The sequence below is a fragment of the Diadema antillarum genome, unplaced genomic scaffold (assembly GCF_040938485.1).
Source record: "Diadema antillarum isolate AM-2024a unplaced genomic scaffold, OU_Dant_1.0 scf00000099, whole genome shotgun sequence".
In the NCBI taxonomy this organism is placed as follows: Eukaryota; Metazoa; Echinodermata; class Echinoidea; order Diadematoida; family Diadematidae; genus Diadema; species Diadema antillarum.
The window spans coordinates 4,460,073-4,486,612 of NW_027270988.1; the positions used below are offsets into that span (position 1 = coordinate 4,460,073).

General features: G+C 38.9%; 1 protein-coding gene across 2 annotated transcripts; it reads left to right on the forward strand.

Moving 5' to 3' along the window:
* The first annotated feature begins 2,392 nt into the window (after positions 1 to 2,392).
* LOC139718738 (steroid 17-alpha-hydroxylase/17,20 lyase-like) lies at positions 2,393 to 21,328 on the forward strand. 2 transcript variants are annotated; one of them, XM_071630202.1, is made up of 10 exons: positions 2,393 to 3,632; positions 4,385 to 4,597; positions 5,369 to 5,542; positions 6,434 to 6,527; positions 8,505 to 8,663; positions 14,526 to 14,737; positions 16,100 to 16,222; positions 17,537 to 17,776; positions 18,772 to 18,870; positions 19,903 to 21,327. In XM_071630202.1, exons 2-10 carry the CDS (start codon positions 4,426 to 4,428, stop codon positions 20,157 to 20,159), a joined length of 1,530 nt encoding a protein of 509 aa, XP_071486303.1. In that variant the 5' UTR covers positions 2,393 to 3,632; positions 4,385 to 4,425; the 3' UTR covers positions 20,160 to 21,327. The 2 variants fall into 2 exon arrangements, with proteins under 2 accessions (XP_071486303.1, XP_071486304.1); XM_071630203.1 differs by lacking the exon at positions 2,393 to 3,632 and adding an exon at positions 3,643 to 3,988 and having other exon boundaries at positions 19,903 to 21,328.
* Positions 21,329 to 26,540: the final 5,212 nt, after the last annotated feature.

A 26,540-nucleotide genomic window follows, 5' to 3' on the forward strand; every position in this document is an offset into this window, starting at 1 on the left:
AATTCTATTATCACAATTCTTTCATAAACATTTTGAATATTGATTCTCTGTGTTTTGATAAAAATTCGTATCAAATATGTGTGAAAAGTCAATAAATTTGTATGTATTGAGAAAAACGGTACAAGAAAAAATATCTCTATTCTATGTTGACCCTGCAATATCAAAGCATAGAATGTATTGTGCTTGGAAAAGAAGATTATTATTGAATAAAAAAAAACAAATTAAAAGTGTTTAATGAAATGATGTAAATCAAGTAGTATTGATACAACCACATAAGTTGTCAATCAGCTTCAATCAGCTTCAATGCCAGGATTCTTGCCATAAACTTTTGTGCGTTCGGTCATTGATGTGTCAAGCGTGCAAGAGTAATGAGATAATTATGTGTAAGTGTCATCTGCGTGGTTTGAATTCAAACAGAAGTTTGATTTCTTTGGTGTGTGTGTGTGTGTGTGTGTGTGTGTGTGTGTGTGTGTTTCAACTTATGAAAACAATTATTTGTCATTAGTAGTATGATCATTAATCAATTTGGTCGTACTAAAGCGACCAAAGATAACGATAAAGAAAAATTATTTCTTACTTTAACAGAAAGAAAAACATAAAAAACATTTCAGTTTCAGTTTCAGTAACTTTTATCTCTCCACTTGTGCATAACAGAAAATAAGTATAACAATATCGAACATATTATTCACAAACCATGAAAATACAAACAAGACTTCACATTAGAATTATGCAATTATAATCATGTTAAAAAAATACACGAATTTCATTACAGATCTATAAGTACACAGGTGGGGAGAGACCGTTATCAACAACCAAATCGCTTGACTTGGACAACGGCCTCTGAACATTATGCCTTGTAACATTTTTTTTTAACTAAAGGAACGGAAAACACACACGTAAAACAAATAACGTAAATCTTTAAAGTATTTTAAATGTCATTTGACTAAAAAGGACAACACAAGGTGGAATTTAAAAAGACAAAAACAAAACGAGAATAAGGGACCCGAATACGGAGAGTAGAGAGAAGAGAGGAGAAGAGAAGAAAAGCGATGAGATACAGTGTTCAGGAGTTGGAACATGATATCATCCATTGGTGTGTGGCTATTTCTAAAGAAAACATAATTCGTTTTTTTTTTCAATATTCAGTGATAATTTGTTCACTCAAAGCACGTTAAAACGTTTAATAATTCTGAATTGACAACTGTAGTCGATGTATGTAGGTTTTTATGAGAAAGGAAGATGCTCGTGTCATTTGCTAACAAAATAAAGTTAAACAGCGGAGATATCACGAAGAACAGCCGAGAGTTGCAGTACTTTTAATTGGCTACACACAAATTCATATTCCGGCTATACAAAAATTTAAATAACGCAGAAATGAATACCCACGCAACCATCAAAAGAAGCACCACTTGAGGAAATGGAGCTTTAACTGCTTTAATCATTAGAAATTAAATCAAGATTCATATATATATATATATATATATATATGTATATATACTAACATATAGACATTAGTTATTATATACATGCAGTGAAAACTTTTGCTTTCGAAAGTTTATCACATTACCACCACCTAAAGCACAAAATCGAATCTGTATGATGAAATGTAATGTAAATGAAATCTGTAGAATGAAATGTAATAATGAAGAATCACGAGACGTTGAGCGTCTCAGGATAACTTGTTTAGTTTGTCTGGAACTTTGAACGATCCATTCTTCTTCATCCGTCTGTGTCAACATCCATTCAGCCGTACGTGCTGCAAATACAGTACGACAAGCACCACTGACTAGTCCGATGTCGCAATTAACTGTGCATGACGCAAATCCTGCTTCTATAGAAGGGCGGCTCTTCGGGAACGGAACCCCACTACTCTCCTGGACAGGGCGTTGGCAAGGACCGGTGAGTACGTGTTCGCTCCGATCATAACATTCAGATGTATGCACGTTTTATCCTGGTAACTTGGCGAACAGCTATTCTCTCACTTGTTAGTTGCCTAATCTATTCACAAGGCTGTTACCCTGTCGCTGTCAAACAAGACTCTGGCAGGCTTACCACTCTCTAAAAAAATTCACTCTTGAAGGAGTGAATACAAAAAAGAGTGAATTTAGAGTGAGATTGGAGTGAATTTTGAGTGAAAATGTTCATTTTCACTCATTTTGGAGTGACCTCAGGGATCACTCGAAGATTTTGGAGTGATCCCTGAGGTCACTCTAAAAAGAGTGAAAATGAACATTTTCATTCAAAACTCACTCCAATTTCACTCTAAATTCACTCTTTTTTGTATTCACTCCTTCAAGAGTGAATATTTTCACTCGATTTTTTTTTAGAGAGTAAGTTGTCGTGGTTTATATTTTGTTCCATTCAAAGGATTTAAATGTAGTCTTATTTTCATAATATGACAAAGATATTAGGAAATATATATAACGAGAATTCAACATATTTATATCTTTCTGGCATATAGGCTCTAATGAAGAAGCACCATAATTCGCTTTTTCCAATTACTACTTTTAGACGGCAGGGGCTGAGTAATATTACACGCAATACAACACGTCGGTAACAAGTTGAAGGCATAATGAACTTTTCACAGAGAAAACAGAATCGCTTGTTTACATCGTTGTCCTACTGAGACATAACAAATAACTGTGAGTGTCGGGGTACAAAGTCTGCTCTGCGCTCAAGGGTACTGGTAGTCATCTGTAAAATTAAACCTATTGATGTCTATTTAGCTCCAGGTCGCAGAGAGTCTCTTAGTCTAAATTTCCTGGGACTGTTTTTCACTTTCTTTCTGTTTTCGTTATTCGTTGTCATAATGGCGCAGGGTAAAATCCATGTACGACTCCGTGTGCTGGCGCGGGACAATTATTAAAATAAATTCTTTAAGGACAAGTCGGGATCGCACGATTACACAGTTTTGATTCAAGAAGTTTACCCTATACGTGCTGTTGCGATGACGACAAAAAAACAAAGGTTCACAACATATAGACTAAGAAGGCCTACGAACTTTTCCATCGTCACGCGACCTCTCTGGTTACCTTGGGGGAACCACAGACCCTAGCCTTTATGAAGTTCGCTGCCAAAATGGCTTTAAATCTAGGCCACATGCACACCCTGCTTTTTTCTATAGTATACGTGTATGTACATCGTTAGATATATGTCTTCATGAGTCCATACAGTACCATTCTACAGAGACACGGAATATGTCACGGTCGATAAGACGGGCGCAAACACGAGCAATCCTATAATACCTGTTAGAAGAAAAAAAGTACTATAATTATTCAGCCTCGGACTCCTAGTTTTGAATGTAAGGCATATACATACATGTACTTGGCACAGAGAATAGTGTTATGTAGGCCTAGTGGCACAAGAAGTTCGTAGAATAATTGACATACTTTATCAACTCAGTGTCCAGCATACCCGGAAAATATTTGGAACAACCCTAACCCAAACCCCCTTCGTGTTTTCTTTCTTCAATACAGTGCCCCCAAATAAGGAAAAAGAGTACAGTGCACATTTGCGAGAGGAGAGCGCGGAGAAGCGAAGCAGGACGAGCAGAGTTTTTTGCCCAATTCCTCTAACACAAAGTCTAATCATTGTCACTGATTCCATTCATTGATCAGGATACACAACCGTCGGTGAGTTGAATTGGCAGCTGGTATCTTTGTCTTGTATACACGGGAAATGGTACCGAATTCACGTTGATCTACTAAATGCGAGACACATTATAAGGCAAGTGGATACCGCCAAGGAGCATATGGGAACGTTGTTTTCTACCTCGCAGGTGTAACTAAAGGAGTTACTACAGGAAGTCTACCAGTAACTCCTCAGCGTAACATACTAGTAGGCTACCCTGCCCGAATAGGCTGCAGCGAGACTGCTTGTGAAAGACGGCCAACCTCGGTATTCGCTTCTCTATAAATACTTTATCAGTACTCCGAAATCTAATTAAGTGACGTTCAAACTTCAATCATATTCGCACTACAGCAAGTAGGTACGTATGTCCTTATAAAATACTATGGTTTCATCACTCGTAAAGTCTGAACCGATCAACATAGTGACAGTCCCTCTGCATTCAACAGGAAGAGTAAAATTCTTTAAGGTCATTCATCATAACGACTTGCATTATGTGAAGGGATTATCAGCTAATTAGCTCTCATGAAGGTGGCATGCCTTTTTAATCATTTTTACTTATATTCCCATTTAATATAGTAGGGCCTGAATTTATAGTCCATTTCTTATCATATGATTGTGTCTTTAAATCGTGATAGACATAATTTATATATAGTGTTTACTACATGTCAAAGTGTTTTCTAATCTGTTTAGGGCCTACCAGCTCAGATAATACAGATATCTTGCACCCAAATATTTTACCGACTGAATACTGCAGAAATCAGGTCAGAGTGAAGTAGGTCAGCTGCAGTCACCACCATGATCGACTTCCTTGGAACCCTAACGGAGTCCAGTCTCGGACAGGTCAATGAATTGACCGTCATTGCTACTCTTGGAGTCCTTCTGGTCTCCATGGCAATATGGAGCGTCAGCCGACCAAGCAAGTTCCCGCCCGGACCAAGGGGTCTTCCCATTGTGGGTAGCATCTATGGTGAGTTTAGATAGATTTCGTTTGTATTGAACTTTTCATTCTTCTTGTTTTCTTCCTTGTTTCTGCCCGCTTCTTTCCACCTTTTTTCTTTCTTTTGACAGGAAGACGGCTCTTCTCTCTCTCTCTCTCTATATATATATATATATATATATATCCCCCTAGATGAAATAATATATGTTATTCTCTGTCCTGTTTATGATGATTGTCAGGTAACAGACATAATTCATAATTATTTACCAACCGTAGACAATTATAGTGTATAGCAACACACAAACACACACGCATACGTGCCGAGAGAGATACAGATAGGTTCAGATAGACAGATAGAAAGATAGACAGACAAATAGCTTCGTAGGTATTATCTAGATATTATCAATTCTTTTGTAGACCATTATAAGATCTTTCTGGGATACCAAGAAAAGATGACTCTATGAACACGAAGAAGGCCATTTATCATATCATGTTTGCATTCCTCTTGATAAAACTTAGGCTTTCTAGGCCTACTGTTTGTCAGATTTTGTCATTCTTCTTCTTACCTTGTTTGCTCTTCTTTCTCTCATTTCCATATTTCTATTTCAAGTTCTTCCTTCAATGGATAGAGGCAATATATTTCAGTTATATGCGCTATATCAATGTGGATTATTCATATTATCATTATAATTATTATCATAATCCTTATCATTATCATTATTATATCTGGATAGCGTTCCGTGAGTGTCACATTTTAGTTGAGCGGGTGTAGTTTCTCCATCTCTCGTTATTTCATTGAAGACATGATCGACAGCCCAGAGGTAGTGTTCGGTAAATGGGCCAAGAAGTACGGTGACATCTTTGGTCTCAAAATTGGACAGCGATGGATGGTGGTCTTAAATCGAAAAGACCTGATAAAGGAGGCTGTGCTAAAGCAAGGTGTGGAGTTCGCCGGACGCCCCGATTTCTACTCAAGTAAGAAATATTTTCTGTTCTATGTATGTTGGATCAAAATCAATCCTCTGTAGGGATCGGTTGAAAGAGCTTCACTTGAAAATGATATATTTTCGACCATTTTAAAATGTTGGCCAGTTTGACACTCCATGGTATACTATTTGCAAAGTGATGTCACTGTTTATGACGACATTTTTCAGATCGTGCACTATACCATCACAAAGTAATTTTGGCATCGCGCCCTTCTTCGTACGGTCAGTGTAGGATCCCTCCACAACACTTCTATCACAATCACCTCCCCCCCCCCCCTTTCTTTTGTTTGCATTTTTGATCGCAAATATAAAAAAATAAACTTTGTGTAATTTCGAGTTTCTGGTTAATAGGCCTCGGTGCCATCATAAGTACTATCCATTTCGGGGTGTGCCCCTCATTGAACAATGCTATTTTTAAGTGACCTCTGCCTATAGCTTTCATCGAAAACCCTCAAGGCAAAGTACACTTGTGTGCCATTCACTGAGAAATGTTGAAAGGGGAATTAATTTTAAGTAATCTGTGTAGAAATATTTCAAAGAAAACCCACAATTGCGGAAAATGGTATCGTTATGACATACAAGCAATCATCATTGCTCCAGCTTTTGTCGTAATTACACTCAACACGTAAATTATCCTTTAAAAATGAGTAGGGGATAAGTATTAGAAGAAAAGGAAAGTGGTGTTATTTTTGTTTAAGTAATGGTAGTCTACTGACCGATTCTGATTAATTTTGCGAGTATGGATATAGTAGTGAAGTCATGTTGGCTACTAGAGAATCGGACTTTAACAGATGTACAGTTATGACTAACTTTTCGCTTTGGTTTCCTCTACTCATCAATAATGAAATTGCACCATTATTCTTTTTATGTTTCATTACAGCCGAACTATTTACAGATGGATTTAAGGACATTGTTTTCAGTACTTACTCTGACACGTGGAAGCTTCATCGGAAACTAGGTCACACGGCACTCAGGTATCCGATGATTTCCAGTATACTAGCCTCAAGTTAACGGTGTTCGAAGGTGAAATAATCTAATGCGTAAGAATAGGACCGATAACCCTGTTCCTTTATCAATTCTCGGTGAATATTCAATGCCACCAGATGAGATTTTTTTTTTTTTTTTGGGGGGGGGGGGAGGGGGGCGTTGGCAGAGAACGAACAGGTTGATAATCCGCTCGTGCGTATTCAGTCAAGCAATCAAGCCAGCCGATGGGATATTGAGCGTACGTTGGGCTAGAAAGTTCTTTTGCTCTTGTAGGGGCACCGCCATGGGGTCAGCGAAGTCAACCTGTTGTGAGCATGATAGCCTCGATTGCTACGTATACGTGTTTTATACGATTTTTTCGTCAAAACAGGCACAATACTAGTTTGGAAAAGATAGATTTAGAATAAAAATACACTCATTTTTTTTTTTTTTTAGACAAACAATAACCAGGTGTTGATAGCAGAAACTGTCATCTTTTGATCAAAGTATTTTCCCCACCTTCTCGGACTTTAATAATACAACTAAACTTCACTTCAGGCCACAAATGCAGACACTTTTTTTTTTTTGCATTTGGACAATCAAATATACCAGGTATATCCGTTTCTGAGATATGACGCAACGGAAACCTGGTATATACCAGGTTTCCGGAGGAAATGGGCCAGAAAAAAAAAAAAAGATTGTTTAGAATGATTAGTAACATGCTTGGAGTAAAAATTATCACAACAAATTATGTGACAATATCTCACAGTGATTACATTTAATTGCATCATTTTAGACATACATGTAAAAACATCCATATCTAAATGTAATTATGTTCTGAACGGATTCAAAAGATTTGTTGTTGGTTTTTATGCTTTGAATTCACTCTCTCATATTTCCTTTAGAGTGACGCATTCTGCTTGCGTACACCTGCAGGTTTTACCATACCCATTTGAAACATCGAAGTAGTGTCATGTGTGTGTTTAGCGTGTATCAGGTCACAGCATAATGTGTCAGGGTCCTTAAAAGAGTAGGAGGCTTTCATATGGCAATCTAATTCCATCACAATATATACCACTTGCTTCACATGCCGAGCCACCACACGTGCCGAGTTTGCTTAATTTGAAATAATTTTGTAATCAAGCAAACTCTAATCAAATGTGTAATTAAGCAAATTTGCCGTGTGAATGGAAACTGGGATCGCGGAGGGGGATTTGAAACTTAATTACAATTAGGTTTCAAATCACGGTCACGAGACTATAGTGTATGAACGTGATTGACCTCCAATCAAGTTTGGGGCCGGAGCTTTACGTGACCCTTCAACCACTTCCTGAGAAAACCGGTCCTACTACACAGGCTACAAGAGTGATTGACGAGAACTTGTAAAGAAGCCACACCTCCTCTCCTCGCTCTGATATTCAATACCGCAGAATTCGCGAAGTTTCTCCCTGCTTGTGAACGGACGGTGATTTGAAGCTCAATTGCAAACAAGTTTGTGATCAAGTTTGTAATAAAACAACTCGGTACGTGTGAAAAGGTCCATGGTCACCTATATCATGCTTTCATATTTTGCTCTGCTTCCTTGAACCCCCACCCATGTATTCCTATCGTGGCGCTGCTTTGTCATCATCCTTTCTCGTTGTGACTTGTTACAAATTTTGAAAACATTCTTTTTGAGTGTATTCCTTATCCCAATTACTAGTACTATAAATTCTGAAACTTCATACCCAGTATAACCAATTTATAGTTGTTCAAATGCAAAAGTCTGAAAATCAGCCGGAATTTTCAGTTTATCTCCACAAATGTCTTCGTAGGTAAATGTTCGCACCTTCATTATCATCCTTACAGCAGTACAACTACAGGTATTATTATCATTGGCCATACCATTTCCATTAATTTTTTTTTCATTTTCATGAAGATTATTTTCATTGTTATCGTAAATGTTATAGTTCAAAATCTATTGATCTTTCTGTTCTGTTATCAAGGCACTTTGCAACCGGTAAGCCCCTGCAAAAGCTGATCTCCAGCGTGTACCCGAAGGTGGAGAAGGAGCTAGCCGAGAATGACGGGAAGCCGATCGACCCTCGACTCCTGCTTACTCTGATCATGTACAATGTCCTCTCACAGATGTGCTTTGGAAAGAGGTATTACACACGACACATATCTCAGTATAACACACACACTTGGTGGTTATGAGTGTGTGCCACTGTGTGTGTGTGTGTGTGTGTGTGTGTGTGTGTGTGTGTGTCTATAAAGAAAAAAATATCAAACTTGTAAGGAAGTTATACAACAAATATTGTTTCCCTTTTTGATGCTTCAGGCATGAGGTGTCGATGGAGGCATTATTGTTGTCCGTCCGTCAGTCCGTCCGCTAGTGCGTAATCGTTGTGTCTTTTTTGACAACGTAACTTATGAAACGCTTTTAGAAATGGAACTTGGCATGATTACGTATGAGTGGACGAAGCTGTGCCTAACAATATTTGAACGCAGAGACTCGAGTTCAAATGTCAAAGTCAAATGCTAAGTCTCAGCAAAAAGGTAAAAGCGTAAAAGCGTAAAAGCGCAAGTGAAATGGTCAAATTTCACCTGTTTCCATATTTCAAAAATGACTCAAATGTTTGTCATGGCAATTAACGAATATTTGCTAATCATGTCAGATTGTTGTCTCACATCGGCCAGATGTACTCTAGACCAATTGAATTCAAGTTATTGATTTCACAATGAAAATTTTGAACACACATAATGACACGAATTTAGTACAACAATGTAATACGAAACAAACAAACTGCGTGCTAATAGTAGAGGCTACTATGTATCCCGTGAGATTTTCGTGCCAGAATTGATATTTTGGAATAACTTTGTCAATTTGGGGGTGCTGAATCAAAAAAACTTTGGTTCCATTTTTTCCGACCACGTCTTTAGCCGCCATTTTGAATTTCAAAATGGCCGCCATAGCAAACTGTATTTTTATCTATATCTCATTAAGTGAGCATTGTAGAAGCTTCAAATTTGGTGCAAAATGCATGGTTGTGATGTCAGATACTCTGGTATATCTTTTTCTGATATTTTTGATTGTTTTGATACAATTTGTAGGCTGCCATCTTGAATTTCAAAATGGCCGCCATAGCAAAAAGTGTTTTGAACCATATCTCAGACAGTGAGCATTGTAGAAGCTTCAAATTTGGTGTAAAATGCACGGTGGTGATGTCAGACGCTCTGATATATCATTTTCTGATATTGTTGATTGTTTTGATACAATCTATAGGCTGCCATCTTGAAATTCCAAATGGCCGCCATAGCGTTTTTATGCATATCTCATGTTGCAATTATTGTAGAAGCATCAAATTTTCAGTAATGCACATGTATGTAGTGTCCAACGTTCCAGTACAGCTGTTTCCAATTGTGGATCATTAGATAGGCTACCATCTTGAAATTCAAGATGGCGGCCATAGAAAATCATACAATACTGTGGTAAGCGCCTTAGAAGAATTTGCTAAAATTGTCCTAGTCAGACCAAATTCATTTTCAGGTCACGCAGAACGACAGTCATATCTTAATTCAAAATGGCCGCCTTAAATTCAGACTGTAAGGACGAGATTCCGATGACGTCATCAAGCCATCCTCAGGGGTAAAAACTGCGTGGGGGGAGGAGGGGAGGGGTCCCATACCACTTCCCATAAGTGTGGGCAAGCGTGTAAGCGTTACATCCCACGTCCCATAATAGCCAAGCGGGTATGTGGTTCGCGTACACGGGATTTGTTTTTGCCTCTCATGCAGGCAAAACATTATTATTTGGTGTCATGGAACCTCGTTAACAGTTATATTTAATCCCAGTTATTAAATGTTTGTACAAAAACAAGCATTGATACCATTAAAGGTGATCTTCAAAAACTTGATGCTGCCTCGAGAGAATGGAGACAAACAAGGGAAAGTCTCACAATGGCAAAAAAAAAAAAAAAATGTCATGGTTACCCTACCAGGTATCCCATTCACAAGCTTGCATACACGTTGACCACAAAATAAAACAACTCATCAGGGAGCTCATAATTGCTGGATGTATTTCTGGAATAACACAGAATGAATAAGGAATGCCAATGAGTAGGTTTTACCTGACTGCCCTTGTGTGGGTCATTCTCAATTATCAAGACTTCCAAGATGCTTCCCTGCTGTACCGCCAATGATTCTAAAACTACAAAGGAGCAATAATAACTAAGTTCTGTGGCACTTTGGATGCATCAGAATTCCTCAACAATTAGAACACCATCACAAGAGGGTAATCTAAAAAATTGTCACTACATTGAAACTGATAAATTTGGTGCTTGGCAATCAGATATCGGAAACATTCGAGGAGGATATTCTAGAAAGAGATGAAAAGGGAAGTTTTCATGTTCTGTACTAAGAATTTGTATCTGAAAGAATCTATAAAAAAAATTGTCTGGGATAATGTGAGAATGGCCAACCATTCAGCTCTTGAAACTGAAATACACCGTTTAAGATTGGATCAAAAGTCATTAAACTTGAGAGGACCACCAACTTCTTATAACATTTCTGCTGGTACAGCAATCTGATAGACCTGTCATTTTCCAGTCTTTACTGGACGATACAACTATCGGAAGTTATAAGTTCTACTGTTCTAAGTAATTTCACAATCACTCTTCATCTCATAATTTAAAGGCCGCCTCATTCTCACTAATAAAGGTTTATTTTTCATACCCATGGGATAGAAACCCACAAAACTGAGCCAAATAATCAGCCTGAAATTTGAAATACGTATCAGTCAATTCCATCTGACACAGAAAAACAAACAAACAAAGGGTTTATCAAAGATGCCATGGGAGCTGTCACCCGTCACAACGAGGAAGCAGATATCCTCATTCCATTGCATGTACTAGAATGTTACTTTAAGAGCAACAGGGAATTTCAAAGATATTGATGATCATTACATATAGACACCGACATTTTCATTCTCCTAATTCAATGGATCTTTGCTTTACTTTTAATACTATATCGCATGTTTTCTGCTCCATCACTGGAAAAGGAGATGATAAAGTACAATTGATATTGTTGAGAGATTATGTTCTGCAAATTGTTGTGAAAAACATATGTCTGCTCGGATATGCCTTTCATGGCGCAGGCTGACGTTGAAAATATGAGGATGTCTCAAAGAGCAGATGGATCAAGAATTCTCTAAACCTTGAATCGTGCAGAATGTGCAATGACACAGTCCGTGCCTTCCAGAGTTTGGCGTTGATGACTCCAACCTGGACAATCTCCCGCTTTGCTCTCGTAGAGTCTTGATATAACACATCCAGAGAACAAACCTCATAAACCTTTACAACTTAATTCGTGCCTCTACTTACAGGGGAATATAATATGGTACATTGTAGTTATTCTCAGCGGATATACATAAACTGTTAAATTAAATGATTTGAGCTTTCTACACCAACGGTAGCCACATGATTCATTATCATATTCATTATGGCAAGAAATGCAAAAGTCATTGTTTCTGGAAGAATTTAGAACCAATTCTCCCCGGTGTACAGCCCTATACAAGTGCTGTGACTTCAAAAACACATGCAGGGAACGAGCCTAGAAGACATTAACTTAGTAAATTTCCAATAAGTTTTCTAGTACATGGCTGATATTGTTTATTATACTCCACACCCAAATCGTCTAAATGGGGGCATTTAGTTACTCAGACCCAGTTATTGACGCACTTTTGAAAGTCATTTGCTTTGACACCAGAATCACATGATTTCCATTCACAAGTTTTTCCCCAAATGTAATGCTCTGTGTCCCATGGCAGCCATTTTGCCTTTCAACATGGCAGTGTACCTACAGGAAAGCAGTCACGCCTGTGGAATAATAATACTATTTATTATTGACTTCCACATAGGTCCTATACATGAAAGTGCTCCAGCATGCTTGAGTTTGCAGGGTAAAGATCTGACAGCACCATATATGGGCCGAAATCCATCTTGAATTTCAAGAGTGGCAGCCAATGCGAATAATCCATTATTACAGAATGTATAATTATGTTTGTGTGTGTGTGTGTGTGCTTGTAAAAGAATGTCCAATGTACACCACCATAAGCATTGATATGCCTAAAAGTTGATTGTAAGACCAGATATTAGCTGAAAAGCAGCCATTTTGAATGATAAAATGCAGCCTCAAAAATGATGATCTGCAATTTTAGGGAGGGGATCAAAGTGCATCTGAATGTTCAATATCATGAGTCCGGTTTATGCCCGGAATGTGAACTTTCTGTATAGTTTACAACATGAAATATGGGTCAAAATGTACATTCTGGTATGGCGGCCATTTTGAATTTCAAGATGGCCACCTATAATATCAAAATGGATCATCATTTCAGAAAAAGATGCTTCAGAAAGTCTGATAGCATACGCATGCTCTTTGCCCCAAGTGAGAACCTTACACACTACATACGATATGAGATATATGCCAAATTACATTTGCTATGGTGGCCATTTTGAATTTCAAGATGGCCGCCAACAAAAACAGTCCATCATTTAAAACAAAAATGTATATATTAGCATGTCTGACATCATAAGCATGCTTTTTGCCTCAAACTTATACTTTCCATAATGCTTACAACCTGAGATAGAGGTAAAAATACATCTAGCTATGGCGGCCATTTTGAATTTCAAGATGGCAGCCCTCAAATTGTATTAAAACAATCTACAATATCAACAAATGGTGTATCAGAATGTCTAACATCATAAACATGCTCTTTGCATCAAATTTGAACTTTCTGTGATGCTCAAATTATGAGAACTGGGTCAAAATACAGTTGGCTATGGTTGCCATTTTGAAATTCAAAATGGCGGCTGAAGACGTGGTCGAAAAAAATGGAATCAAAATTTTTTGGATTCAGCATCCCCAAATTGACAAAGTTAGCTAAAAAAATCAATTTTGGCACGAAAATCTCACGGGATCCAATATTTCGACATAGCAGACCGTACTATAAGATTCAAATCATGTTGTAACTTTTCTGACTACTACCGAAACAAAATGGAGGGGGTGGTGACTAATAAAAACAAGGCGTTTGCAGTTTGCAGTCCCTTCATAAGATTACTAAATACACAACTAAAAAAGAAGGCAATGTGCCTGAGAAAAGAAGAAGAGAAAGACAGAAAAGTAGACACAAACAAACAACACATGGCAGCTCTCTTGTAAAAGAAAAAGAAAGCAGCTATTCAAGTGTGATAGGAATGAGAGGCAGAGACTAAAGTGGACAGGAAAGGAAGAAGGGAGAGGAGATGGTGAGTCAAAACCAGGACACGTGTGGCATGAGATTCATGAGCTCACCAAAGGTACATGGAGTTGTAGGGAGGAGATTGTTTTTAAAAAAACAAACAAACCTTAATTTAAAAAGGGACTTTAAATCAAAGCTTTTAAAGAGAAGTAACTTATTCTACTGTATGAAAGACCAATTGGGAAATAATGCGATTTGTTAGAGACATACCACCGACATATTCTTGTTTTATATATATATATATATATATATATATATATATATATTTTTTTTTTTTAATTCATGTAAAAATATGCGTATATACATGTAAGTATGTTTTGTTACAGGGAGAACATTGACGAATGACAGAAAGCAGTAAAGAGAAAGAGTCAAGGGGAAACAAATAGAATGACAAACTGAAGTTTTTCTTTTTTTTCAGTTCCTTTCCTCTTGTACTAATTCACGTAATTCACTTTTTCAGATTCTTCGTGGGGTTTTTTCACTGTGTGTTAGAGCGACTGCACTGAAAAAAACAACAACAAACAAAGAGAAAGTGGATCTTTGAAACATAATTCTTTTTGTTTAGGCAAGAGAAAAGGAAATTTCCATGCAGTTTTCCCCTCCCCATCTCAGCGTTATAAATGTGATTGACGTTTTCTCTGTCATACAAAATTATGATCATACCTCAATTACCATGATATTCTATCGTATAACGAGCATACACTGTATTCTGATCTATATTCATCTTCAGCTACGCTCTTCATGATCCCAACGTGAAGGAATGGATGCAACTGAATGACGAGGCCAATGCCGAGTTCGGTCTCGGTCTTGCAGCCGACTTCTTCTCCTGGGCCAAGCACGTCCCTACCAGCGGGCCGCGATTGGTCAAGAACCTGACGGGTAAGCTCCAAAAGTTCCTCAGGGTCGAACTGGAGCAACACAAACAGCAAACCTACGATCCCGGTAAGATATGTTACATTTTAGTGTTAGTTTACACGTAGCATTACGAGTTTCGAAATTTGCCAGCTGTAGTTGCGTGCATAATGGAAAACACCTCCACGACTCAGTAGAGGTTGCTTCTTTGACTCCTCTGCCAAGCAATCACCAAAGTCAGGTGGAAATGCAGGTTGAAATTGTTTGAAGAGTAATTTCAATGTTTGCAGTTAATTACGTTTAAAATGCTGTTATCACCTTACTTCCAGGATTGATAAAACCCCAATCAATTATTGAAGTTGCACCCTGCACCAAAATAACACACACACAAAAAAAAAAGATCCAGGATGACAACGTTTTCAATGCTAAGTACAGTACTCTCCGCGTAATCGGGTATTGCTTAAACGGGTACTCCGTTTAATTGGGTGGTAATGTCAAAATCAGTTCCAATGCACATTAAAATTACCTGATAATCGGGTTGCCTCTCCGCATAAATGGGTAAATAATTTTCTTCTAATCTAATTTCTACCCACATTTTATCGTACGTATAACACTTTAAGATATCATGAATGTCAAATTTTCCACGGCTAGTCGCATTCTCTATATACTTAATTTGTAAAGACCAACCATTTGGGGAGCGATTAAACATGAAAACGCATGTATACTAGTACCAACTTGCCACACGTAGAACTGAATATTACACATGTAGCTGGCACTCACAGTTGCATAGACAGACAGGAGTTGAACACGCTTGCACTCCTCCCTTGCTCCGCAACAACATTTACAATAAGAGAAGTTTGCAACGAAAATCAGGCCACACGCACCATGCAGCTTTATTATTTTGCTTTTCCCCAGTCACTTCTCGAAAAGTAACCCGACGTTCTACGTGACTACTGCACGCAAAGAGACGTGTTAATTTCGGAAAACACCAAAGTTTTCTGAAGACATATTTGTCCATAAACAGAGTGCAAATTATTGCTCGTGACTGACGGCAAGTGTAAGGTAAAGGTGTATGTATACTGGTAGTGTTCCATGCAAGCACGCGTGTTAAGCATACAATGTAGGTGTCTGGTGCAGTGTACAATGCATGTACATACACTTTATGTGTGTCAATTGTGAATAAGACGTGTTCTGTTACTCAGTAATCGGGTACTCCGCTTAGTCGGGTAAGAAACGCTCTGCCCGAGCCTACCCGATTATGCGGAGAGTACTGTACCAGTACTCAAGTTTTCAGTTTTTCATCTTCAGATTAGCTGCATGACCATTGTATGGTAGATTACCAAAATCAGAATGAAATTAAAACATCATTACTTGCAGTTTCTCAGACGCGAAGCAATGCAAATTTTTGGAGATGATAAAATGATATTCATTCCATTGGTGTCTGTTTTGTAGACAACATCAGTGATTTCTACAGCATGATGCTGAAGGCCCAAGAAGACGCAAAGCGAGAAGGGGAGAACGTGGACAAACTGACCGATGTCCATATCCTGCAGACACTCCTGGACGTCTTTTTTGGTACAGACCCTTGTTATATTAAAGTCCGGGGTTTCAGCTAAAGCTAATTAAAGGGGAAGGCTAGTAACTGATCAGTGGGAATCAGTGGAAATGCTGGGAGATGATTGTTCCAATCCTTATGGGATTCATTCAAGAGTTCATTGTATATCTATTGTTGTGTGAAAATGATTTGCTTCAGAACGGTCTCATATTCAAGTAATGTGCAGATTAATGCTCCGTCACTGACCAGGGACGCTAACCTGGAAGCATTAAACTGCACATTACTTGAATATGAGACCATTCTGAAGCAAATCATTTTCACACAACAATAGATATACAATGAACTCTTGAATGAATCCCATAAGGATTGGAACAATCAACTCCCAGCATTTCCACTGATTCCCACTGATCAGTTACTAGCCTTCCCCTTTAAATCTAAAGACGTTCGCTCTTTGTACAGTCTGCAATATTATACAGTGTAAGATGACGTCACCAACTACGTTCATTTATCACACTCTCAGTCTTCCATTCTCCCTGTCCCTTAGTTTTGTATGATATGCGTCACTGATAACGAATTTTGATGAAGGAAAGAACACACACCATGAGTTCTTGAAGTCAAATTAGACCCTTCTAAACAAGATCACATCAATCACATGACAGTATTACTCGTTACCTTATGACCACGTCAGCTTAATTATTGTCTACATTTTTTCTACCTCTTCCCTCTGGTAGCCCCGAGATCTATTCAGCTCTTACTTCACCATCAAACAGTCTTTCTCCGATAATCCGTTATACCACACTCATAGCGTATTCTATATCTTTTCTATACAGTTGAATTGATGCTTAAAGTGCTCTCCATAATAGGTTTTATTTTTATCATGATACAATCTTGTAAAACTAGGGAGGATTTTGTGAATCCAGGTAGGATTTTTTGCGTTCTGTCATATCGATAACAACCCACCAGGTTTGTACTATATAATAACCCTTATGAAACAAACACAGGGTCACACTGTGTGGTATATGTGGAAATGTCCCAATTTCATATAGTAACTATGTAAAATTGGGACATTTCCTCCTAAACCACACTGTGTGTGACCCTGTGTTTGTTTCATAAGGGAAGGTGTGGCGATACGCGAAGTATATAGGACTTTACCGCAAATCCGAGAAAAATGTCAAGAATACATATGGAATTCTAGCATTGATGAGGAATATTTGCTTCCTTTCAAGAAAATGTCACTTGTGTCATAATGAACCATCTCCATTAGACATCGAACGGATAGCTCGGTATTTGTCTGCTATTTTATGTTTGTTTGTTTTTATATGGATGCATCTCAGCTGGAACACAGACAACCATTGACTCACTGTACTGGGCTTTTGCCTTGATGTCCGAGAACCCCGAGATTCAGAAGAAAGTCCAGGCAGAGATCGATTCCGTTGTCGGCCGTGATCGAGTGCCAACCATCGAGGACCGCGGGACCCTGCCGTACACCGAGGCTACTTTGTATGAGATGATGAGATACAGCACGATCGCTCCTATCGCTCTACCACATTCAGCCTTGTGTGATACCAAGATACGTGAGTATCGATCGCTCGGCACTTCGATATATCTTTTCTCTCCTTCTCATGGGTCAGTTACGCAATGATTGAATTCATATTTGCATTACATGACTGGCTTCAAGCCATATTGAATGAGATAAGAAAGAGGAAATGATCTATTTTCGATTTTGAATGTTTAAAAAAAAAAATTAATGAAATTCATATTGGCCCTTTAATTTGAGCCGGGAGTGATGCGAGACAGTGTTCTGTACTAGCTCCTCAGTCAAGCCTGCCGGATTAGTTTAAGACGGTGTTGATGCGAGACCGACCACACCGCCTAATATTAAAACTGTATGCGAGTGTTCACAACCGGGGTTCACTTTAATTTCAGCATCGGTGCCTCACAATTCACGGGCAAATGGATCATCGGCTGCGGAGTTGCATAGCCACTGTGAACACGGTATAAGATACCACTGTGAACACGGTATGGGATACCTCTGGAACAGGGGAATCCAGTGAGATCGGATTCTCGTCACGAAATAAGGTCATATACACTGATGATTTTTCACGGTAATACAGTCTCGAAATGTACGCAAACAAAAGTAATGAAAGTGGCTATACACTGAAAAAGGGATGAGGAAATGCATGTACTCAGAAAATGATAATGTGTAATAGAACCAATGAGGGTAAGTTCTATATACTTATTTTTCTATTCCAATTATTACTCCATTCTTTGTGTGTGTGTGTGTGTGTGTGTGTGTGTGTGTGTGTGTGTGTGTGTGTAAACTCAAAACATTGTTATGTTTGTCTGGGGCATGAGACATGTAGGACGACAACATGCTTCAAACCATTTTACAAAGGGTAATAATTAGCACTTTTGACCAAAATGTTTCTATTAACAAGGGAAACAAACGTATAAATCAACTACGAGTAACATAATCCATAGATTATACGTTCATCGTTATAAGTAATGACGACTATAGCGCTCATGGTCATGGGAATAATCATTTTCACATTCCTCTAATATTATACAGGTGATTACGTCATCCCCAAAGGAGCCATTGTGATCGTCAACATTCATTCAATGCACTTTGACCCCCAGGAATGGGGTGACCCAGACTCCTTCAAGCCAGGTAGGCAATCCTAAGACCTGGTTCTCGGCATATTCAGTGCTTTTTTCTACTTCCTATTTAGGGGATATCTTATTCAGAAAGGATCTACACAGCAACCCTGTGATAACATCATTCGGTCATCCTCGGAAAGACCCATTGTGACTGTAGGATAAGATTTCATCTAAAAACCAACTAGAAGAGCTATTTAATGTTCTCCGTGTATAGATTTGAGTGTTCTGGAAGCATAAAAATGCAAAAATATAATATTTCAGTCCCACCGAGTGAACATCATTATCCATGTGACACTGTGCTAGGGAGTGATTGGCCAATGGGTGCTGACAAGTGCCAACGTGATTGTGCCGGAATGTACCGAGGTACGATGAAATGTGCCGAAATGTGCCGAGATATTTCGAAATGTCCCGGGATGTGTCGATATGTCCGAAGATGTGTCGAAATGCGCCGAGATGAGCGGAAAGACAAACCGAACACAAATTTCAAGAGAAATAGCACATTGCATGTTGCATCCAAAGTCTGTGACAGCCTTGTAATACAAGTGAACCCATGTCTAATCGATTTTTTGTCAAATGTTGATCATTTCATCTTCCAAACTCCGTTTTAATCAGCCGAATTGAGATCTGTATAAAATGATTATAGTTTTGCACTCAAACATATTTTCTGCTCTGTTCATTCACATGATTTCACGTAACATGATCTATGATATTGCAAATGATAATGTTCCCCCTTTTATCTACTTTTTTTTCTGTCAATACAACTTGTAATCAACACCCCTGTCCTTTTCGTCTTTTTGGCCAATATGTTATCTCCGTCGTTGTGAATATTCTTTTTTTTACTATATCATATTGCGGTATTTAATGCTATAGACTGATATGGGGACTCACTGAGAAACATCCGTGATGCTGATTGTGGGTTTTTTCAACAGCGTTGAAATTGAACAAACAATCAAACGTTTTGAAATGAAAGTTCAACACCCAATTTGTCATATCAGTTTAGATTTTCTTGACCAGAATATGCTTTTTTTTTCCTCGCTACCAGAGCACTTCCTAGACGAGGCTGGAACTATCCGTCAGCACCCTCCCAGCTTCATGCCGTTCGGAGCGGGTCGTCGTAGCTGTCTCGGAGAGGCGGTTGCTAAGGCCGACCTCTTCCTCATCTTCTCCTGGTTCCTCCAGAACTACACCTTCTCCAAGGTACCGGGCAAGGAAGACGAGAGCCTTATCAACCTCATCCCTAAGACAGCCTCTGGACGTCTGCTGACACCATACAAAATCCTGATCAACGAGAGGAAATAAACAGAAATATGCTGATATATCTCTTACTTGGGCAAGATAAAGAAATCTAAACCACGCTAAAATGTGGTAAATGTGATCATACATCATAAACGTGATACGTTTTGGCTTCTTTTTTTTTATCATTTCGATGGTAAAATTATTTTTGTCTTCATACCATAGCAATGATATCATAAAAAGGGATCGCGTAATAGCTCAAATCAAAACTTGAGTGCCCTTAAAACATATCACAGGTTTATAGAGAGTATACTTACAATATACATTGCACCTATCTTTTTTCACTTGATGTAAATTTATACTCATAATCATATAGACAGACAAGTGGTAAAGTGTATACAGGGAGATTTGTATGAAGAATTATATTTTAAGGTAATTTTGTAGGTAAAATGGTGTGATTGCTTATGTTTAAAGCTCTAAGATAACTGTGACTTGCTTAAATAAATCACAGAAAATTAACATTAAAAAAAACTTGAGTGCCCTTACCGATATAGCAGAAAGGACCAACATGATAATTTTGAAGATCTAATATTTCCAGCATGATATTAGTTTCATGTTAATATTTCATGTTCATTATTGATTTACAGTATGTGCAATGATAAATATATCTGTAGTAATGGCTATTTCATACGTTTAACAATTATTCGTGTGATGCTCATCCCATGAATTAAAGAAGGAATTTGATCATCGCATCGTATTGAAAAATATCTTAAATATTTACTGATTCTCTGGGATTTTAATGAAAGTCCGCAAAAAGATAAAAGATGAAAATTGTACAAAAACAAATATATCAGGATATCAAATTTGACCCTTGCTATATTGTACCACGGTTGCATTGTGCTTGAGAAAGAAAATCTATTATAGATTCCGTAATAGGAAGTGCTTGATGGGATGCTGTAAATAATACGAAGAGTTTGTTCGCAAAAACCGACAAGTCCATATTTGCCAAATGGAGATATTTGCGATTAAAGATCAAGAAAAATAAAGAGAATAATAAGAAAATTTTTGCTTCTTTTGACCATAACTTTAAATGTACCTTTATATGTAGTGACCAATATATCATTTAAAAGGTATTATTTTGTACATTATGACAGAGACCGCACTTCAAAATCTTCAGAAATGGACTTATCGGTTTTTACGAACAAACTCTTTATATATGAATATATGTATATAATGTATATATAAATGACGATGATAATAAGTTTTGATAATATATACTATATACATACTATATTTATATAGTATATATATGTATATATATATATATATATATATATATGACTGTCGTAGTACCATCAGTTGCACGAAGAGAAAACCGTAGTTTATGACATCCGTTTTGTGTTAATACAGTTTTATGTATCTATATGTCATGAAAAATATGATTCTCTCAGTAGGAGTAGTATAATGATAAACATAACTATACTAGCAACCAATGTCCTAAGATGCAAACAATGACACGTCACTGACAAATGCATATGATGTGTCGGTCCTATTCACAGAACCCTGGTGCACAGTACAATGTACAAGCAAACACGGGCGTAAATCTGTGCCGAGGAGGAGGGGGGATGAATGATCGGCGATAGTCATCACATAGTTAGCACGAGTACAAGCCCATAATACGCACATACCCGAGACGTGTACATGTACGTACAAAATAAATAAATAAATAAATAAATAAATGAAATGAAATGAAATGAAATGAAATGGAATGAAATGAATAATTGTTATATGGATATTTATTTCTGTATACATCTGTATGTTGTGTATTATGTTTCCATATTCCTAACGGATTTTCTGTATTTTCTTGAATTAAATCAATTGAAACAATCAGTTCCGTGCAGGGGCGACGATCCGCTTTCATAATGCATGGGGGGGGGGGGTCAAAACTTGGAAGATGTGCGAGGGAGTGGAGCGACCGAGCGGGGTTGGGTGTGAGAGGGGGTTACCCCTCCCTAACAAGGGAGGTTTGCATCGTCAGATCTGTAATTCAGAGATCTGGTGCACACTTTTGGTGAAATATTAGATTTTTGTTTCTTTCAAAAATGTATGAAACGTAAATATATGATCTGTAGGAAATGTGCGAGAGGAAAATACCCCCTCCCACACGAGGGAGATTTTGCATCTTCAGACTTGAAATTCAGAGGTCTGGTGCACATTTTTGGTGAAATTCAAAATAAAAAAAGTAAGAAACATTTTCAACTGCCTTTGAATAAACGTCAATGATGGGGAGCAACGATGGGGTGCAGCAAATTTTGTGTCACTAAATTGGTAATTACTAAAGAGGACACTATGAATTACATGTAATTAACGAATGATGAATGTCCATTTGTAGTATATCCACGAATGTATTGACAATCTTTTTCTATTGATACTGCCAAATACAACCAAATACACATCTCGCGAGCTTGAAGTTTAAAGGGAATTATCTACCCAAAATACCTTTGGATTTCAGTAAAAGCAGAAATATTAAGGCCCTGTCACACCTTTCCGGGCAAGCTATACGCGGGCTTGTCGCGTGTATGGATTTTCCAGCACGCAGGATAATTTTCTGTGTTACTTACATCCTACTTACGTTCTGGTAACGGACAAGTTGCGTGGGAGTTGCCTGCAAGGTGCTACCGCTACGGCCCTTCTACTGGTGTTCTGCGTGGACCTCTGCGGGCAACCCCCGCGATTCACCCGGATCATGTTTGAGCATGCTCAAGGGCCCGTCACACCTTTCCGGGTAAGCCTTGCTTTTGACTGACCGGGAACAATTTTTGCTACCTGGAGGTCCCCTTAGATTGCCTGCACAGTGGCAGTCCCTAGCACGTATAGTCGCCCGTAGTTGCGCACGCAAGTCCGTTTTACCCGCAGCCAAGTTTTGAGCATGCACAAAACTTGTTCCGGGTGAGTCACGGAGATTGCCAGAAGAGGTCCACGCAGACAACATTCTACGAGCATAAAACGTGTGTTTTACTGGCAAGAAACGGTGTCGATGCTGCCAACACCCGTGTACCTGATCAGTTTTGCAGGCATGGAGCGAGATATATAGGCAAATTGCGTGCACGCTGAGGGTCACTTACTGCCATTCTGCTAGTTAGTTGAGAGTCGGCTACGGCCAGGATAATGACATTCTCTGTGACCTCCTGCCAAATAAATACTCGTTCAGAGGAATTCCTTCACTGATTGTCAGCCCCCACGCGCCTGGCACGCAGGTCACACAGAATACCCGCAAGTAGAACTTTAAGTAGCACGCGTCCAGTAGGTTAGACGCATGCAATACTCGCTCAAATCCTTGTCCGCCCTCGGAAATTGTCCTGTATGCTGGAAAGTCCCCACACGCAACAAACCCGCGTAGTTTGCGGGAAAGGTGTGACAGGGCCTACATGGCTTCGGGTAAATAGTACTTGCGTGCGCACCTCCGGGCAACTACGGGCTGATGCGTGCTAGTTGCGTGCTAGTTACTGTCATATGCGGGCTATCTGCGAGGATTTCCGGTTAGCAAAAATTGCTCTCCCGCAAATCACAAGCAAGGCTTGCCCGGAAAGGTGTGACAGGACCTTTAGTTAATTGATGAGCTTATCAATGAAGTTTGAGCAAAATCGCACAATCCCTTCAGAAGTTATGAATCTTCAAGTTTTGTTATGTACCGTCATTGCTGGAGAAGAAGATAATGTCCTGGTGTGGCAACGGTATAAAGAAAATACAAAGATAATTCAATATCATCACCTCCCTGGACTGGCATAAGATCGAGAAGTTTAAGATCGCGATCTTTATGATCTCGAAGTTTTGCCAGTGTGACAGCAAACTTCCCGCGAAACTTCTCGCAAAGCTTCTCACGAAACTTCCCTCTCCCACTAGGGATATTTCCCTCACCCCTGACAAACTTCTCGATCCGTTTGCGGGCGGTGTCTCAGAAGCGCGAGGCCATGGTCATGTACAGATACGCATTGTTACGTCACAATCACTAGCCATCAGACGGCGCGCTTTTTCTTCTTTCTTGTGCGCAAACTTCTTGATCCAAGTTTGGCTGCCAGATGAATGTGACCGCACGACAAAAGACCGCGAAGACTTTAATTGAATTTTTTCTAGCATAATAATAAAAAACACACGAATAAAGCCCCTGTTCCACTATGCCATTCTCGCTACGATTTGACAATTTTCTCAGATCGGGAAGGATCGGGTAAAACCTGAGCAGATCTGGACACAGTACGATGTTAGAACGCTCTAAGTACGCTGCAGTTACGACTACCACGTGCTTGCTACGCTCTTACTACGATGATCGGGAATGAGGCATTACGATCTCTGCCGCTGCAGCTACGCTTTAGAACGATGTAACTACGCTGTCAGTGCGATGTTGCCGATGTTATCCGATCGATGCACGCTGTATCTACGCTCTGAACGATCTATACGATCTTATCACGCTGTCACCCCGTTCAGAGAGCTGAAAAGTGCCCGATGTGCCCCGATGTACCCCGATTCGACTGTCGATCTGCAGTCAGTCAACTTATTAGCATGGAGAACCAAAGAAATATATTGTGGACCTCGAGAAGGCTCCTCAACTCCCGGTTCTTTTTGCAGCAATGCATTGTTATGAACAAAGACGTGCTGATTTTTCCAAGGCTTTTTCTTGATGTCCTTGCTTTTATAGTCCGTCTTCCTCCAGTTGTAGATGATTTCATATTCTTCAAAATATTCTGCTATGTCCTCTTCCTCCTCTTTAGGCATCACGTGCAGTCTCTCTTTCTTCGCCTTTTTGGGTAGCTGCTTTGCTGCTTTCTTCTCTTCTTTTTCTTCATCTCTTCTCCTTCTTCGAAAATTTGAGCTCCTTCTTCTTCATGTTCTGCCCTGACAGGTGCAGCGACAATGCCATCCTCCTCCTCAACAGTTCTGCCTCTCGATCTCCTTGATCTTCTTCTGGCAGACGTTTTTGTGTAAGTTTTCTTCCCGTTCTTGTGCCGATGTTACTACGCTCAGAAAGACCTTGTTACGCTCATCCCGCTGTGTTCACGCTGTCACTACGCTCTCCCCGCTGCGTTTACGCTATCACTACGCTCTCCCCGCTTGCCGTACGATTAAAAATAGGTCAGTTTTGATCGGGGAGATCGGGAAGAAATTTTGAACAGGTTCAAAATTTCTTCCCGATTTGAAAAAATGCCCGCTCCAACCCCGACCTCCACACGCTGTTGCTACGATACTTCCGATCCCCGTACGCTTTTGACGCTCTCTCCCGATCTGCTAGATCGGGACAGATCGGGGTGCAGATCGTGATAGTGGAACGGGGGCTTACCCCTCTCAGAAAGAAAGGTAGCCCGACCAGACGCCGTGCGAAGCGACACTTGTGTACAGCGACAGGGCTGTGTTTAGTTAAAAGCAAGGTGAATAACCATACACTTAACGCCATGTCAAACAAGTGACTGAATGCGCACTTTTCATTTTTAGAAAGTTAAAATTTAGTGGAATCTTTAATGTTTTTTTTTGTCAAATTACTGCCTCATCTTGTGTATTTTAGGGTAGATTAATTCTTTTCATAGGCTTATTATATAGATTAGGGAACGAATTTGTTGATCAAAATTAATTCAAAAACATTTTAAACATCTGCTGATTCTTTGTGTTTTGATAAAAGTCCATGTGAAATATGTGTGAAAAGCCAATAGATTATTTGTATGGATGAAATTGTACTGAAAAAAATCTCTATTTCACGTTGCAATATCAAAACATAGAATGTATTGTGCTTGGATAAGATGATTTATGATTGAATACAAACAGGAATTTTGGGAAAGTGTTTCAGGGGGACTGTTGTAACTTCAGTGGTAGGATAGTGTATCTAAGTTTCAGTCGAGGAGTGAAGTTAGGTTTGTGACATCTGTGTACTCTTGATGCTGATGTACGTTATGAGTGATGGAAAATTTTATCTTTCTGCTCTTGTTTTGATAAAGTGATAGATATGATAACTTTAATACCAGCAAGGTTTTGGGCTGCGGATAATGGCACATCAGTCACATTGTATGAAACGTGGTAATCCAATACAATCCAATATAATCATAGAAGGTACAGTGCACAGATGGTGCAAGCACAATGCACTGTTGGCATGGAACGAACAGCATAACATTCTAGAAGAGTTTAAAAGTCAAGTCGCTCACTGATACAATCACATCTGCTGTCAATCAGCATTCTTGCCATAAACTTCTGAAAGGGATGGTACAGTATTGGTGGAGATGAGAATTGGGCTTTTAAGTTTTTGCGAGTTACAGAGAAAACTCTTACGAAAATAGTACAGAGCATACCATTTTAAGAAGAATTCAAAGTTTATTTGATAAAAATCGGGTTTGGAATGACTGAAATATCCAAAAACAAAGTAAAGCAAAGCGATCGTAATAAAATGTAGATTCTACACTTTATTAG

Bases quoted from the DNA above. Each gene is read 5' to 3' on its own strand.
- LOC139718738 (XM_071630202.1), top strand. From the start codon at position 4,426: ATGATCGACTTCCTTGGAACCCTAACGGAGTCCAGTCTCGGACAGGTC. The intron at 4,598-5,368 runs GTGAGTTTAGAT...ATTTCATTGAAG, and splicing joins CATTGTGGGTAGCATCTATG to ACATGATCGACAGCCCAGAG. The intron at 14,738-16,099 runs GTAAGATATGTT...TCTGTTTTGTAG, and splicing joins ACAGCAAACCTACGATCCCG to ACAACATCAGTGATTTCTAC.